The following is a 14,551-nucleotide window of genomic DNA, read 5'->3' as shown; positions in this document are numbered from 1 at the left end:
TGCCTGGTATTAAAAATGCACGCCAGTTTCGCGGTAATGCGTGGATGTTTTACTCTACAGGTAATGACTCTTGCCGGCTTTTCAGAATATGGTAAATGTTTATCACAAGCCTTAAGCGAATAAATCCTCATGCATTTCAATGCCTCGAATAATGTTATCAAAATGAAGTTATTAAGGATCTGTTTCCACAGAGGGAGAGTGAGAGAAACGCGCGCGGGCGGGGATTTGGCTCATTCATTGGGTCATTGAATACTTTGATTGACACACGAGAAGCAAAAGGTGCGGAAAGTTTCCTATTGGTCGCCGAGGCTGTCTCAGTCTCCCCTGGTCTCGAGCGCTGCGCATTTCAAGCAACTCAGCCGTGCGAGTCAGCAACAGCTACGGGGCTTCAGTTCAGAGGTGGAGTTTCAACAACTTCAATACTTTGACTTCGGAGTCTTATAAAATTTAGAGGTATTTGGCTTTCCCTCCCCATTTTCTAGACAAAGAGGACTTAATTTCACTTAAGGCTCACCACTTTTGGGGGCTGCATTGACTGGGGGATCCTGACCAGGAGTCACAATGAAGTCCCTTGCATCTTTGTTCCTTTGGCGGATCATCATCTTGATTATGTCACTGGTCTCATTGGGCCAGACATCTGAGTATGTCTACGATACCTGGAAGTCAGAGGTGTACACCGGCGGCCGCATCTACGACAAGCCTCCCCAGTGTGTGGACATCCCAGATGACCTGAGGCTCTGTCACGGTGTGGGCTACAACCAGATGCTGCTGCCCAACTTGCTGGAGCACGAGACTATGGCTGAGATCAAGCAGCAAGCGGGGAGCTGGGTGCCCCTGGTGCACAAGAACTGCCACCCGGGAACTCAGGTATTCCTTTGCTCCCTTTTTGCCCCTGTGTGCCTGGAGAGGCCCATACACCCATGCCGCTGGTTCTGCGAAAATGTTCGTGATGGCTGCACCCCCATCATGGAAGCATTTGGGTTTCCCTGGCCTGAGATGCTCACCTGCGAGAAGTTTCCTGAAGGTGATGTGTGCATCAGTGCGCCCAATGCCACAGAGGCCTCCAATCCCAGTGGTAAGTCCAAATGACTAATTATTAACACTCAGTTTGGCCTCATTCACTTTTATCAGGTGGAATTTCATTAAATCGTGAAGACAAATGTGTAGCTAACCAAACACATGTCTTGTAAATATATTAGAATGCATATTTTGACATACAAAAAAATTGGGGGAAAATTAAAAAAATATTATTATTTTTTACATATGTGTATTTCAGCGATGGCACTTTTTATCATGTACTGTAAGGGTATACTGACTGTTTCAATTTCGTATTATTTTACCCACTTTACAACCTTTCACCTTTTGCTGTGTGTGAGAAGTAACACCTGAACTTCTTAAAAGCAGTTGCAATGTTATTTCAGGGACTGGCGTCCATTTGGGGGTTTTCATCTAGAGTTATCACACCTTTTGTTTCCTCTTGGGCGCTCAATACCTCATGTTTGTGTCCGATTGGACAAATGATTCAGTTTTGGGAACATTTCTAGGTAACATGGTTATTTAAAAAAAAAAAATCTGTAGAAGACACAGGGGACGTGGCCTCTATTTGTAAAAGTTGATAGATGAATATTTAAGTTTTTGCTTGTTTAACAGCTGGTAGCAATTGATTTCAGGGTGTTAGTTGAGTTCCAGGACAACACTGGGGTGTGTTCCAACAACGGACCATTACATATCTATTTGTTTGGTGTTATTTCGCAACTGGAATAGATAATTGTCTTTGCAAAAAAGACACTGAAGCCAGGCAGCAAACATGACTTAAAATGAATTACTGTATATATGAGTAACCATTTTATTTCTGTAAATGTACTGCTATTTTAAAGCAAACCCTCTTCCAGGCTTCCCTGCTGTGCTTGTTAACACATTTTTTTCATAAGGTAATGCAGGAGGATAGTACTCTTAGTTCAGACACACAGAGAGATTTGAACAGCTGCTTTTATTTACTGGTGGCACTTAAGCAGAAAATTCAAATTTTCACTGGTTAGAAAATAAATAAATACATTTCCACACTCTTAGAGACTCTTATTAAAAACCTCCCCTGTAATTTAAACCAAATGTAGGTTAGAGTATATATCTTTTTGTCGTCATGTGGAGTATTTTACCAGGTAAGTCAGGGCATCTGGCAATGTCAAACTTTCCCTATGGAAACACTTGAGCCCTATAGTTGTATGTCTCAGACAAGGGAAAGTACAAACTAGCTTATGTAGATGGCTCATAAATTACAAGGGAATTTCCATTTCCAAAGTTACAACATGGTGTATGAACAGACTGTGTGCCAGAACGATGTACCACACTGAGAGAAGATACTTCTGTGACTTCAGCCATCTGCCCTAGCCTGCTGTTAGTGACGCACAGTACAGAGTGAGAGAACACTAGCATGGTGGCTTGGAAGCTGGAATACCAGAGAAGTTCAATTAATAAACACCCCATAGAGATCCTGTCAGCTGTTATCACATGCTGTCAGCATCACAGTCAAATGAACCCAAAGCCACTAATACATTAGACCCTCCCTCACATATCGACCCACTGTTAAACTTCAAGCAGTGCCGGGTTAAAGACAAGAAAGGACTTCCTATTCTCTACAAGGGGCTAAGCCTAACCATTTGTCCACGATTTTCTTGTGATTGCATGGTAATCATGCCTGTGGAGAAAGTAACGCTCAAAAAGAGCCACTGAAATTTGAACTGTTTTATCTTCCGCAGGACATTTTAAGTTTAGAGCTGATGTCATCATCCAAAAATTCAGCGTTGCTTTAAAATACTAGTTTTGGCACAATTTTGATCCACTGGCAGCTTGTAATTGGGTGATAATTTACATTACGCAGAAAAGTTGTGACATAAAAATGTTTGCGAACTCTGGAATTCCTTGCAAACAGCTGTCTTTACAAGCTCTTTTCACCTGAGTGCAATTTCCACAATAATCTGTTAAATAGATTCAAATGAAAAAACAACTAGTTAACAGAAATTAAATCAAAGTCTAGCATAATTAAAGACAGACGGGAGTTTTATCCTGTTGAAAAATACATTATAATGATAATTTGCTTGAATTTGAATAGATTTTAAATCAAAATCTAAGAAAGGGACTAAGAGAGTTTTCATTCAAGGGTTAATTTCCCTGTTTCCATGACTATAGGGAGGCATTCATGGAACAATAGTTGTTCTAATTACAGTCAGCCCCAGTTATTGGGGTGTTGTCCCATGCCTCCTTTTTCTAACCTGCGTAACAATAGTTATATACAAATGTAAAAAAACACAATCATATTAGTTTACTTCATATTACCACGTGACAGGCAAAGAAAGAAACAGGCAAAAAATGTTTTTAATGTATATCTAAAAAGTTTTTACTTTAATCTTTAATGCTATCAGAAGAGCAGAGCAAAGCAAAACACAAAAGTATACTAACAATTCAGCGCACAGGATGTATTTCAGGCCCTTTCAAAAAATAGAAGAAAGCCAGGAAGAAATTCCCATAGCTCGCCTTATGGGTAGATAATTAGAGAAAGGGCCTGAAATACATCCTGTGCTTTGAATTCTTAGATTTTTGTTTAAAGTCAATTGCAGACTTGCCAGAGAGTCACACACAATTTTCTTTGGGACAACCAAAGATAAATACAAAATAAAATATTTGGTCACAATTACTGTGGCAAATTTCCCTGATATTTCACTGACAGCATGTCCTCTGTTTTAGGATACTCTCCAGTGTGTCCTCCTTGTGACAATGAAATGAAAACGGATGTGATTCTGGAGCACATGTGCGCCAGTGAATTTGGTAAGAACACCAATACATTAAACAACCACATTAAACACACACACACATTCACGCTATTTTGCACTCACACACTGAACTTGCCAAGAGTGCAGCCCATCTTCCCCTCTCATCGTCTGTATTCTGGAAATGGAGCAGGCATGAAAGACAGCCAAGACTGATATATATTAGTTTGAAAGAACAGCCAAAACCACACAGTCCTGAACCAGAACTATACTCACCTATTCCTTCTGCTTCCCCAGCAGGCTCATAAAGATGTTTTTGCTCATCTTAAATGTATTTTTTAATGTCTTATGTTAGAATAATGAGGGAAAACTTTATTCTTTCAGGAGTGGAAACCATAGCAATGATTTTTTTTTTAAATAATGACTTGCTTATTGTTATATTGAATCTTTCAGTTAAGTTTAGTTTAAAGATGAGGTCCACCTTTCACCAGTGTTAAGTCATAATTTTGAGTCATAACTTGCTTTAGCCATAAATGTTGAGTGCCAGAATGATATTTTATTTCATGGCCATTAACACTGCTTTTGGGACAGATTCAAGCACTTTTAGAATCACTGGATCAAGATTTTGTTATTTTGCACATATTTGGTTGTCTTGACTGCCAAAACCACTTTTAATAGAACAATGCAATGGTTTTAAACACTTAAAACAGCAGCAGCAGAATGTTTTAACCCTTGTAAATCTATGTCATGGTTTGGATTACCCTTTGAGAGGCCACAACTGTTTAGCTAATGAATTGAGGTAATTCGCAGAGGCCCTAAAGTCTTTATTTGGCTGTTACTAACAGCTCTAAATTGGGATGTTTGCTCTTCTGTCTGGATGTGACAACAGCCCAGGGGTTGACCTCTGGGCAGAATCTGACAAAGTCTGAGTTTAGTCTTTGGTCATTGGGGTAAATCAGAGAACCCATTACACCCTCCAGCAGATTCGATAAAGAAATTAATCATTTTATTCAGCAATGATGCATTACATTGATCAAAAGACATTTATTTATAATATTACAAAAGATTTATATATATTTTTTACTTTGTTCATCAAAAATTCTGAAAGAAATGTATCACTGTATTTATCATTTCCACATTGGTAGTGATACATGTTTCTTGAGCAGCAAATCAGCATATTAGAATGATTTCTGAAGGATCATGTGACACTGAAGACTGGTGTAAATAAATTACTTTTTCAAATGATAAAAATAGAAGCAGTTATTTTAAATTGTAATAATATTTCAAAACATTACTGTTTTTACTGTATATCTGATCAAATAAATTCAGCCTTGGTGAGCATAAGAGACTTTTTTACAAAAAATGTTTTTGGAATGGTAGTGTATAGTAGGACATTGATACATTGGTGGTCTGTATTATCTACTGTTATGAAAAGCGGGTTTAATTATTAGATTTTCAGGGTGACTGAGCATTTAGATTTGAGGATGGTTAACAACAATGACTGTTAAATGAGCCTATAACTGGAGCCATTAAGGCCAATCACAGCAGGAGTTAACCTCAACAAAAGGAGAGCAGTGTGAGAGTGACTTCCTGCTTTCCTCTGAAGAGGAAAACAAAAGCTGGTTTTGGTTAGCCTCTGACAAAACCATAAAGTTTCATTTAGTGTTTGAAATGGGTTAGCTATCTCTGGAAAGCTGCCGTCTTTCTCTGGTCAGCTTTATGTATACCAACACCACTGACACTCTCTCTGTGACCTCGGTGCTAAATTTCTAATCCAGGAAATTGAAACAGACAGACAGTGAAGGAAGACAGGGTTCACGCTGTGAAGTATTAAATTAAAATAAATGCAAGGAATAGTTTCTCCATCCAGCCTAAATACATATTGTCGTCTTATTAGACATTTCGAACGGCCCTGGATACTCCTATCAAGCATTAAGTTCCATCCAGATTTTGAATATATATTTGAAGACTATGGAAACAGAATACAAAGTATGGATAGAGTTTTATTGCCATTCCAGCTTTGCTCTTCTACCTTTGCTGTCCGACAAATCAGTACAGCATTAGCGCACTTTAGTTGGCTGTCTATCCTGTGGTCAGTGATGCATGCAGCTTTCCTGTAGTAAAACTGTAGCCTATGTTGCAGCACTATTTTAACTGGAGCTCGCCCCGAGCCACAGGTGCCATGTTTGTGAATTGTTTCAGCCCAAACTCTCCCTACTGAGTTTATGGCATCGTTACATCTGGCTGCGGACATGTCTCCAAAATGACAGAGGAAGCGAGGTCAAAGATCAGGGACAAAGGTTAAAAGTTTTTTTTAAGTAATATTAATCACAGAAGAAATGTGAATACTTTAACTGTTTTTTATCAAAATGATTAATTTCATTTTGGAAAGAACACTGATTGTGACCGCACGATTTCTGAGATATGCTCTCTTTGTTTATATCTTATTTATCAAATATTTACCAAAGCTTTCAAGCATGAAGTACTTATTTGGACCATCTGAGACTGAAACATTATCTGCTTGGGTTTGTGTTTAGAATATGATCTACCGCGTGTGCTCGGAAATGTTAGCGTTATTATGCCTGCTTGATGTTTTTGTGGTATGCGATATAGATGCAGCATCTGTATGTGGAGTATTTGAGCACAATATTGCTTATTATCCTTACATGGTTCAGTAAACTAGTTCTGCTGATGTAGATCTGTGAAGTCTAGTGGTGTGTTATTTAACTAGTATTATCTTATCAGTTTGAGGGAGATTAGAAAGGCACCTCACATGGCTTGATTTATGTGGCACTTTTTTGTGGCGTGCCCTTTTTGAGACACTGGATTACAGTGAACAAGAGAGACTAACCCTATTATTGCTTTCCCATTGTTATTGTTCATAAAAGTGTGCCGTTACATATATTAGCTGTAAAGCCACATCTGAAGGTATTCGACTGTACCCCATGTCCATGCACTTGTAAGGATTACATTCACAAACACAAAGTGGAAAATGGGTTCACCATAGGGTTAAAGTGGGATTTAAGCTAAGATAAAGTGGTTGTGGGAGGTAGGCAACACTCTTTCTAGCCTGACTTGATAATGCTTTAACCTTCAGACCATTTTTTTTTTATTTCATCAAACACTAAGCCCTTTTATAGACTTCAGATCAAGCTCTAATCCCTTCCATGTGCACTTATAATACTGGGAAGACTGGCTTATTTCTGCAAGAGTCATTAGAAGTGAGAAGGTGTGAGATGTGAGGTTATGGGTTGCAGCATAGAACACTTTTCATCATGTAGCTTTTTGAATTACAGTATGTCTTAAAGTGTTAAGAGCTACTCTTCTGACTTAAAAGGGGTCTCGATGGGGACTTTAACTTTCCTTGGCAATGACCACGCATTATATTTTCTCGCTTCAGGCTGCAGAGAATTTATATAAGTCAGGGTTCAACAGGATATGGGGAGGATTTAGTTTCATTGTGGTCTGCTCATTGACAGCCAGTGGAGACTGATCAGGTTGTTAAAGCATAATTAGCAGTAAATCTCAATATAGATGTCTGCTCATTTCCACGGGTCTTTAGAATCGGCCTGCTAATTGGACCAAATTCTTCTGAAGGTGGCCTGAAGTTCACTTGTGGGTCACTGATGTTAGACAGCTGAAGATGATAAGATGTTACGCTCTGCAAGTTTCTCCATCGTTAACCCAGGACGAAAAAAAAAAATCACCTGCAAGGTGGTGTGAAGGAGGAACATCCATTGAAGTTTGACTCTCTGGCAGGACCACCGTGGAGTTGACTCGTGCATTGGAAGGTTAAGGAAATGAAAAGATTAACAGGTTAAAGAGAGTTTACTAACAGATCAGACAGATTAAGACAAATCTAAGAATGTGGCATAAGATTAAACCAGGAGTTTAATGGTCAACATAGTCAACTTACCTTGTAAACTCAGTCATGACCTAGTAAAATTCAAAAGAGTCTGATATTACAATTAAACACGGCAAGGTACATAATTTTTAAATGAAATCTTTGCATTGGTTTTTACCAATGGTTGTCTGTTACTTTTAGGGTTACACAATATATTGGTACCACATCTGTGTTACCTACCACTATTAGAGTTTTTTTTTATTTTTTACAATATTTTATTGGCCAATATTAGTTTTTTTTTTTTTTATCTATATCAGTTAATATTAGATATTTACTTGCTCATTTAAATTGCCCCCCATTTTATATTTAAATTACTTTATTAATCACTTAATCTTTAAAAAACTAATAATTTAGCAAATATATAAGTTGAATGAATAGATCAATTGAGATCAATTTACATACTGTACATTATAATGATGCTAAATTCACTTCTAGCATTTATTTAAAACAATTGATTTTAGTTTTTTAGTTTATATTTTCTATATATTATATAAATTGTTGGCAAAATGGTATAGAATTTGAATATCAGCCATTTATTGGTTATCAGCCATAACAGGAAAATAGTTATCAAGGTATCAAGCATAATTTTAGTTACTGGTGCATGGATACTTTTGATATTTGATAAATGTTGATGGTTTTCTCCAGTGGAGTAACAGTTGAATGGGACCCATTTCACCTACAGCCAATATATCCATCTAGAAAATTTTTGACCTTTGACTAATTGCCTTAAGCTTATAAGAGAGGTATTCAAAGGAACAAAACCTAGTATCCTGTTACATCTGGAGGGGCAGAGGGCAGTGAAGCTGCAATTTGGGACATTCTTGCCCCCCTGGGAAAAGAATACAGCAATGAGAGCGGTTTTGGTTTGCATGGATATCGATGCTTTCTCTTGAACTTGACAGAGTTCATGACAGAGAGACCAGTATCATTATGGCTTTGCCCTGAGACCATTGGCAGAGAAGACAGGCCTGATCTTGATTACACCTTCTCTTCATTTTTTCTTCCATTCCTTCATCTCTCTTTTGCCCCTTGCATTACTTGGCAGCATAATCTCTCTTTTATGGCCTTGGACGTTTGGGAACTGCCAGCGATACCCCTTGCAACCCAAACCCTTCTTTGCCTCTTTGAACCCAGCACATGGCCTGAAGAAATTAGATGACTTTTTGTAGATGTGAGAGCGCTGCACAGTCCCGGACACAACATAAGTTTGAATGAAGCTTAGGAATATCATAGACCACAACAGATGCAGTAGGTGGGAGCAGTGTTTAAAAAACACTGTGGGGGCTTTTCCTGGCAGCTCTCAAAATCTCCATGTCATTATAATGAACACAATGGCTTATTTGAAGAAATACAGAATACTAATATTTACTGGCAAGATGATGTAATCTTCGGTCTCCTCTCCACCCACCGGAGAAGATAACTTCAGAAAGCTGATCGCAGTTCTCTCTTTTCTCTTTATCCACAGCCATAAAGACTAAGATCAAGGAGGTCAAACGGGAGAACATGGATCGCAAGGTGATCCTGCAGAAGAGGAAAAAACCCCTAAAGCTGGGCACTTTAAAGAAGAAAGACCTGAAGAAACTCACTCTGTACCTGAAGAACGGAGCCGACTGCCCCTGCACGCAGCTAGAAAATCTCGGAAACACATATCTTATCATGGGACGCAAGGTGGACAAACAGTACCTTCTCACCGGTATTCACAAGTGGGACAAATCCAGCAAAGAGTTCAAAAAGACCATGAAAAAACTCAAAAGCCACAAGTGCCCTGCTTATGAGAATGTCTTCAAATAAACACTCTCAGAGCTCCCACTTACTTTATGAACTTGCACATCCAGGCAACCCAAAATATTGTTTTATTTTTCATTGTTTATATACTATATATATATATTTCTCATGTATTTTGTAGATCAAACACTTGAGGTGTTTTGTCTTGGATCTGTGCTGTTTAAGACTGAAAAGATAATGAATGAAACAGTAGACAAACTCTCCACCACAACCAACTGATCACTTTTGTATATATCCAAATATGTAACTGTTGATAATATCTTGTGAAATTATCAGAATTCACCTGCAATTGATTGTTGACCTTTCTTTTCTAACAAAAAAAAAAACACACAAAAAAACACAAAAAAACTAAAATATGACAGATTTCCAACCCATAGTTCACAATTTATTTGGTACAATTTTATACACACTGTGAAGGCAAATACCATATAAGCCATTTCTTTAAGCATATTGAGTCTACCGTAAATTTAAAAGACAAAATTATTTTGCAGTGTTCATTGGTTACATACTTTTCTGTGACCTGTACTGTGACCATCAAGCAATCAGTCATCAAACTTGATTAGCAATTCTCTGTTGACACTAGTGAAGAATAAGAGGTCTGCTTTCCGTAAGTATTGACAAGATATATATGCATACCAGTTATTGCACTGCTCAATCCATGTATATGATGAATTGCATTGCCCAGTCCCATATGATTGGGATGCTAATGGATTCTGTTTGATGGTAGAATACTGTATACATAGGCCTATACTTTATCTGCTGTAGAACAAACTATGTTTTCTGACTAGTAACATGATTATAAAAGAACAGTACTCAACAGTATATAGCATTATATAAACAATACTCCCAATAATCCCACAACTCGCTACTGTTGTTAGTGTATAGCGCTGTTTGCAAAGGAGGTTTTATTAATTGCAAAACTCTTAACATTTTAGCCAAAAGCTTTGTCTAAACTAATCATTTAAGAATGCATAGTGTGCATTACGTAAAGCATCTCTTAATTTTTTCCCTAAAATGATCTTGCTGTGGTGTAGAACTCTTAGTTTCAATGTTCCTCAATTCCCATTTTTTATGTTGGCAATCATTTTGTATATAAAATTCTAGCACAAATATAAAATAAACACTATAAAACTGTTGATGTCTTCTGCACACCATGTTATTTCCAGTCTTTGTTAAACTAGTACTTTAGGCAGAAAATGTTTCTTAAACATTTATGTTGTCGTCATATACAGTCATTGTTCCATTTACAGCGATTTTCTGTGGTTAATATGTACAGAGCATCCTGACCAGTATGGTCACACCATTACAAAACACTTGTATTATTCATAGAATTCAGTTTGCACATTGGGAACATTAAGATTATTTTCTTGTTGACTTTGCTTAGTTGATATTATCTGTGAATTTGGTGCGCTATATGATTTATGAGGGATTTTTCATAATGAGAGTTATGCCATGACAGGTAGCAGCTGAAAAGTTCAGGCCAGATACACACACTGGTACATAATTACAGAGAATAGAGTATGTGCATGCTGGCCAAGATAAATTATTCACAAAGTGATTTTACTTCAACATACTTTATAACAGTATTCATTCTTACTGTCTAAAGTCGCATGTTTTTTAAGCATGTTAATCCTGTCTGGAATGTTGCAACAGTCTTATATCAACAATGAGCACAAGTTCAATAAACTGCAATTTCACTGCCATGTTTCAGATGATTTATGGGCCAGGCTCTATGTTAAAAAAAACAAGCCAGCACTGGAAACCATTGCATGGATGAGTACAATAGACTGTCAGAGTTAATCAAACTGTCTGCATCCTCAGATATGACTGCCAGATACAGCTAATTGTTGTTTTTATGCGCAGTCTGTGGTGTTTTGAGAAGAATCCCATAGGCATGCTTTTCGTATTTGTTTCAATTTGGTTATGGTATGAAATGCTACCTCTTACAAATCTCTTATGTTCCAGCTGTCAAACTGATTTCACAGAGTTGGTCTTGGTTGATGGCATATCCATTTACCAACTATACACCGCCAAGTATATTGCACGGTCGTTGCTGACAGAGCGGTTTTAATAATGACAAATGTTGTGATTTTTTTGTGAGTTTTAAGCCTGGAAATGGTTCTTCACCTTTCAACATTTGTGTGCTCTGAAAATTACATTTGAATAGTCCTTGTTTGTGGTCTAGCTTAGTGCCCTTGCCTTTCATAAAACAGCATTATGGCACAATGACTCATCTTTCCAGGTAACAATAAACCACATCAACCGATCAATTAACATGTTAAATCAATCAGTGAAACAAGATTGATTGGTGCGATGTTCAAACACAGAAAAATTGTTAAAATGCCAATAAATGCAGAGTTCCTGTTACCACCGGTAATGAATAAAAAGATAATTACTTTGGCGTGTATCTCAATAGAAGAAAAAACATAAAAGAATGAAAAATGCAGGAATAATACCAAAACCAATCTTTGGACATATGGTTTTAGAAAATGACCTAGTATTGCAAAATGTATTTCAGATGTGGTTTCATCCCTGTCATAGTCAAAGCAGCTGTCTTCAAAAGCCTGGAAAGAGTCAGGGTGCAACTTTGCCTTATTAGGAAACAATCTATGATTAAAACTCTCTCTCTCTCTTTCCAAAGGTCAGACAACACCTTCTGCTTTTAATTAGAGTTTTGCATACTTTCAGTGGGGTTTATTGGAGTTTACGATAGTAAAACATCAGTGAGATGAGTTTGAATAATAATGAAAGCTATGAAAATATGGACAAACATCATTTTGATCAAGAGAAAAAGTTGAGTAACTTGTTTAAGAGTCATTCTCATCTAAATTCTTAGTAGTATGTTCTGTCAATGACTGACTGAACTACCTTGTTGTAGATCAGATAAGTCATTTTGGCAAACAAAAAGCTTGACACACCATACATTTGAATACACATCAGTTACATCCATTATAAGTGGTACATTCCAGGTTAATTTCTGCCATTTTTTCGAGTTCTTGTAACAATGCTTACTTATAATACTTATACTCAGGCGCTAAGTGGGCAAGACTAATGCCCAAGTGGTAATCCCATTGGCTAGTGCTCACCTTTCACCATCAGTGTTTTGATTTCAGCAAATCATTTTGGACAAGCGCAAACTACTTGATAAACATTCATAGTGTCAGACACACAGCTGAGATCTATACCAGGGGGTATTTCCAGAAAGCAGGTTATGTGACATACCCGGGTAAGTTTACTCAGAGTAAACGAATAACCTCGACTTTCAGTTCCAAAAACTGAGGTATCTTTCAGGGTAAGTAGCAACTTACTCTCTGAACATAACCTGCCCCGGAGCAGGTTCAGAGGTTCTGTTCAAGGGTTAGTTTGTTTCAGAGGTATTCAGAGCATGATGAGGCTCCAGTGAGCATAACATATTTCACAGTATTATTATATAGTTATACAGTATATTAACATAACATAAAGCAATGTTATTTTACAATTTATTTATTTACCTTATTTTATTCTCTTCTCACACATCATAGATTAATTTAATGATTCATTTGAATGAAAATAAGTTTTTAAATATGAAAATAAGAATAACATTTTCTGTATAATGTATTTCTACAAAAAAAATGCATATGTTATACATCTAACAACAAGTGTGGAAGTAAATAGTTAAACAAACAAACAAAACTTATACAGCCATATTATCTTTGAAAGCTCAGACTGTTTTTTAGGTCAATCCATCTCTTCTTTGTAATTTATATATTTAGCATCAAAAATTCTAAAAGATAAGATTAAAAAAGATTACAAAACCGCCCAATAGGTGGCGATATACACTAAGAATGCAAATCGACATTAAACTAAAAAAGATTAAAAGAAGTATGGCCAAACCCATATGGTGGGTCCCAATTCGTATACTATCCGTCCTAAATAGTATTCGAAAATAGAATTAGTTTGTCCCAAATCGTAGTAGCCAAATATTACAAAGATACCAGGATGGTCTACTTTTTCCAGTTAGAATCCGAAGTGCAGATCCGTGCACACTCTAACGCCTAATACTGCCCACAACCCACTGCGCGTTGGACGAGGATTCGTCGTTCATTGTTTTCGCCGATTGTGCGAGTCTGACGGTTAAGTAGAGAGGTTTAGATAAAGGGGTATCTAACCTGACAAAATTGATTTATTCAGTGTTATGCACATTATATTATATTGAAAGACTCACGACTGACAGATCAATGTGCTACAACATTTCTCTCCAAAACGGTAGGAAATTAAATTCAATTTGTGGAGGTTTTTTTGTGGATTTTATCTGTGACAAGATGATTGACAGGGCAGTTTAAACAGTGATAGGATGCACGTTACTAAGCAACAGAGCGTCCGTAAAGACGCAATTATGACAAAGTAGTATGTCCCAAAGCCTGCATACTCTTCTGCTGCTACACACTCAAAAGTATGGACGTTTTCTTCACAAAAACAGTACACACTTTTAGGGCATAGTATAAGTAGGCAAATTGGGGCGCAGCAATAGGCTGCGAAATCGCATACATCCGAAATCGCATACATCCCTACTACTGTATAGTAGGCGAAAAACAGTATGTGACAAAAGAGTAGGCAAAAAGTAACCGGAACTACTTCTTCCAACGAGATTCTGAAGTGTGCAAACGTTTGACACTTTACTATTTTGAAGTATTTTGAAGGATTTGTGAATGGCGGTGACGTGACGCAACTGACGCTGATAGGTCACATGATATATGCAACATGGTGAATGCAAGCGTGCTGCACAAGCCCTGAAAAGTGAAGCCAAAACGCCTTGATCGCCCCCCGGTGACTGGCCCTAGTATAGGTCATAAGCCCCGCCTCCCCGTGTTATTCAACGGGACGTGAGACCAACTAAACAATTAAATTACACTTCAAATATCTTTTTTCCAAAGGTGGTTTCTTTCAATTGCTGTCGTTTTTACCACGCTGATGTAAGTTCAAGAGTCTATTTCAAAAATAAGTAGGTTTTTAGTTAGTTACACGATGCTATAAAAACGGTGGTGTAACGTCATGATTGACAGATTGACAGGTTCTCTGAGTGAAGTAGTCACTGAAGCACCAACGGAAATTTTTTTCG

General features: G+C 37.4%; 1 protein-coding gene across 1 annotated transcript; it reads left to right on the top strand.

Annotated features, from left to right (window-relative positions):
• The first annotated feature begins 239 nt into the window (after nt 1-239).
• sfrp1a (secreted frizzled-related protein 1a) lies at nt 240-9,807 on the top strand. Its single transcript, XM_079871674.1, has 3 exons — nt 240-1,075; nt 3,742-3,822; nt 9,134-9,807. Exons 1-3 carry the CDS (start codon nt 562-564, stop codon nt 9,457-9,459), a joined length of 921 nt encoding a protein of 306 aa, XP_079727800.1. The 5' UTR covers nt 240-561; the 3' UTR covers nt 9,460-9,807.
• Nucleotides 9,808-14,551: the final 4,744 nt, after the last annotated feature.

The sequence above is a fragment of the Squalius cephalus genome (assembly GCF_949319135.1).
Source record: "Squalius cephalus genome assembly, chromosome: 5".
NCBI classification, from domain to species: Eukaryota; Metazoa; Chordata; class Actinopteri; order Cypriniformes; family Leuciscidae; genus Squalius; species Squalius cephalus.
The sequence above is the reverse complement of the archived record's forward strand: the minus strand, read 5'-3'. Positions and strand labels throughout refer to the sequence as shown.

Bases quoted from the DNA above. Each gene is read 5' to 3' on its own strand.
- sfrp1a (XM_079871674.1), top strand. From the start codon at position 562: ATGAAGTCCCTTGCATCTTTGTTCCTTTGGCGGATCATCATCTTGATT. The intron at 1,076-3,741 runs GTAAGTCCAAAT...CCTCTGTTTTAG, and splicing joins AGAGGCCTCCAATCCCAGTG to GATACTCTCCAGTGTGTCCT. The intron at 3,823-9,133 runs GTAAGAACACCA...CTTTATCCACAG, and splicing joins CATGTGCGCCAGTGAATTTG to CCATAAAGACTAAGATCAAG.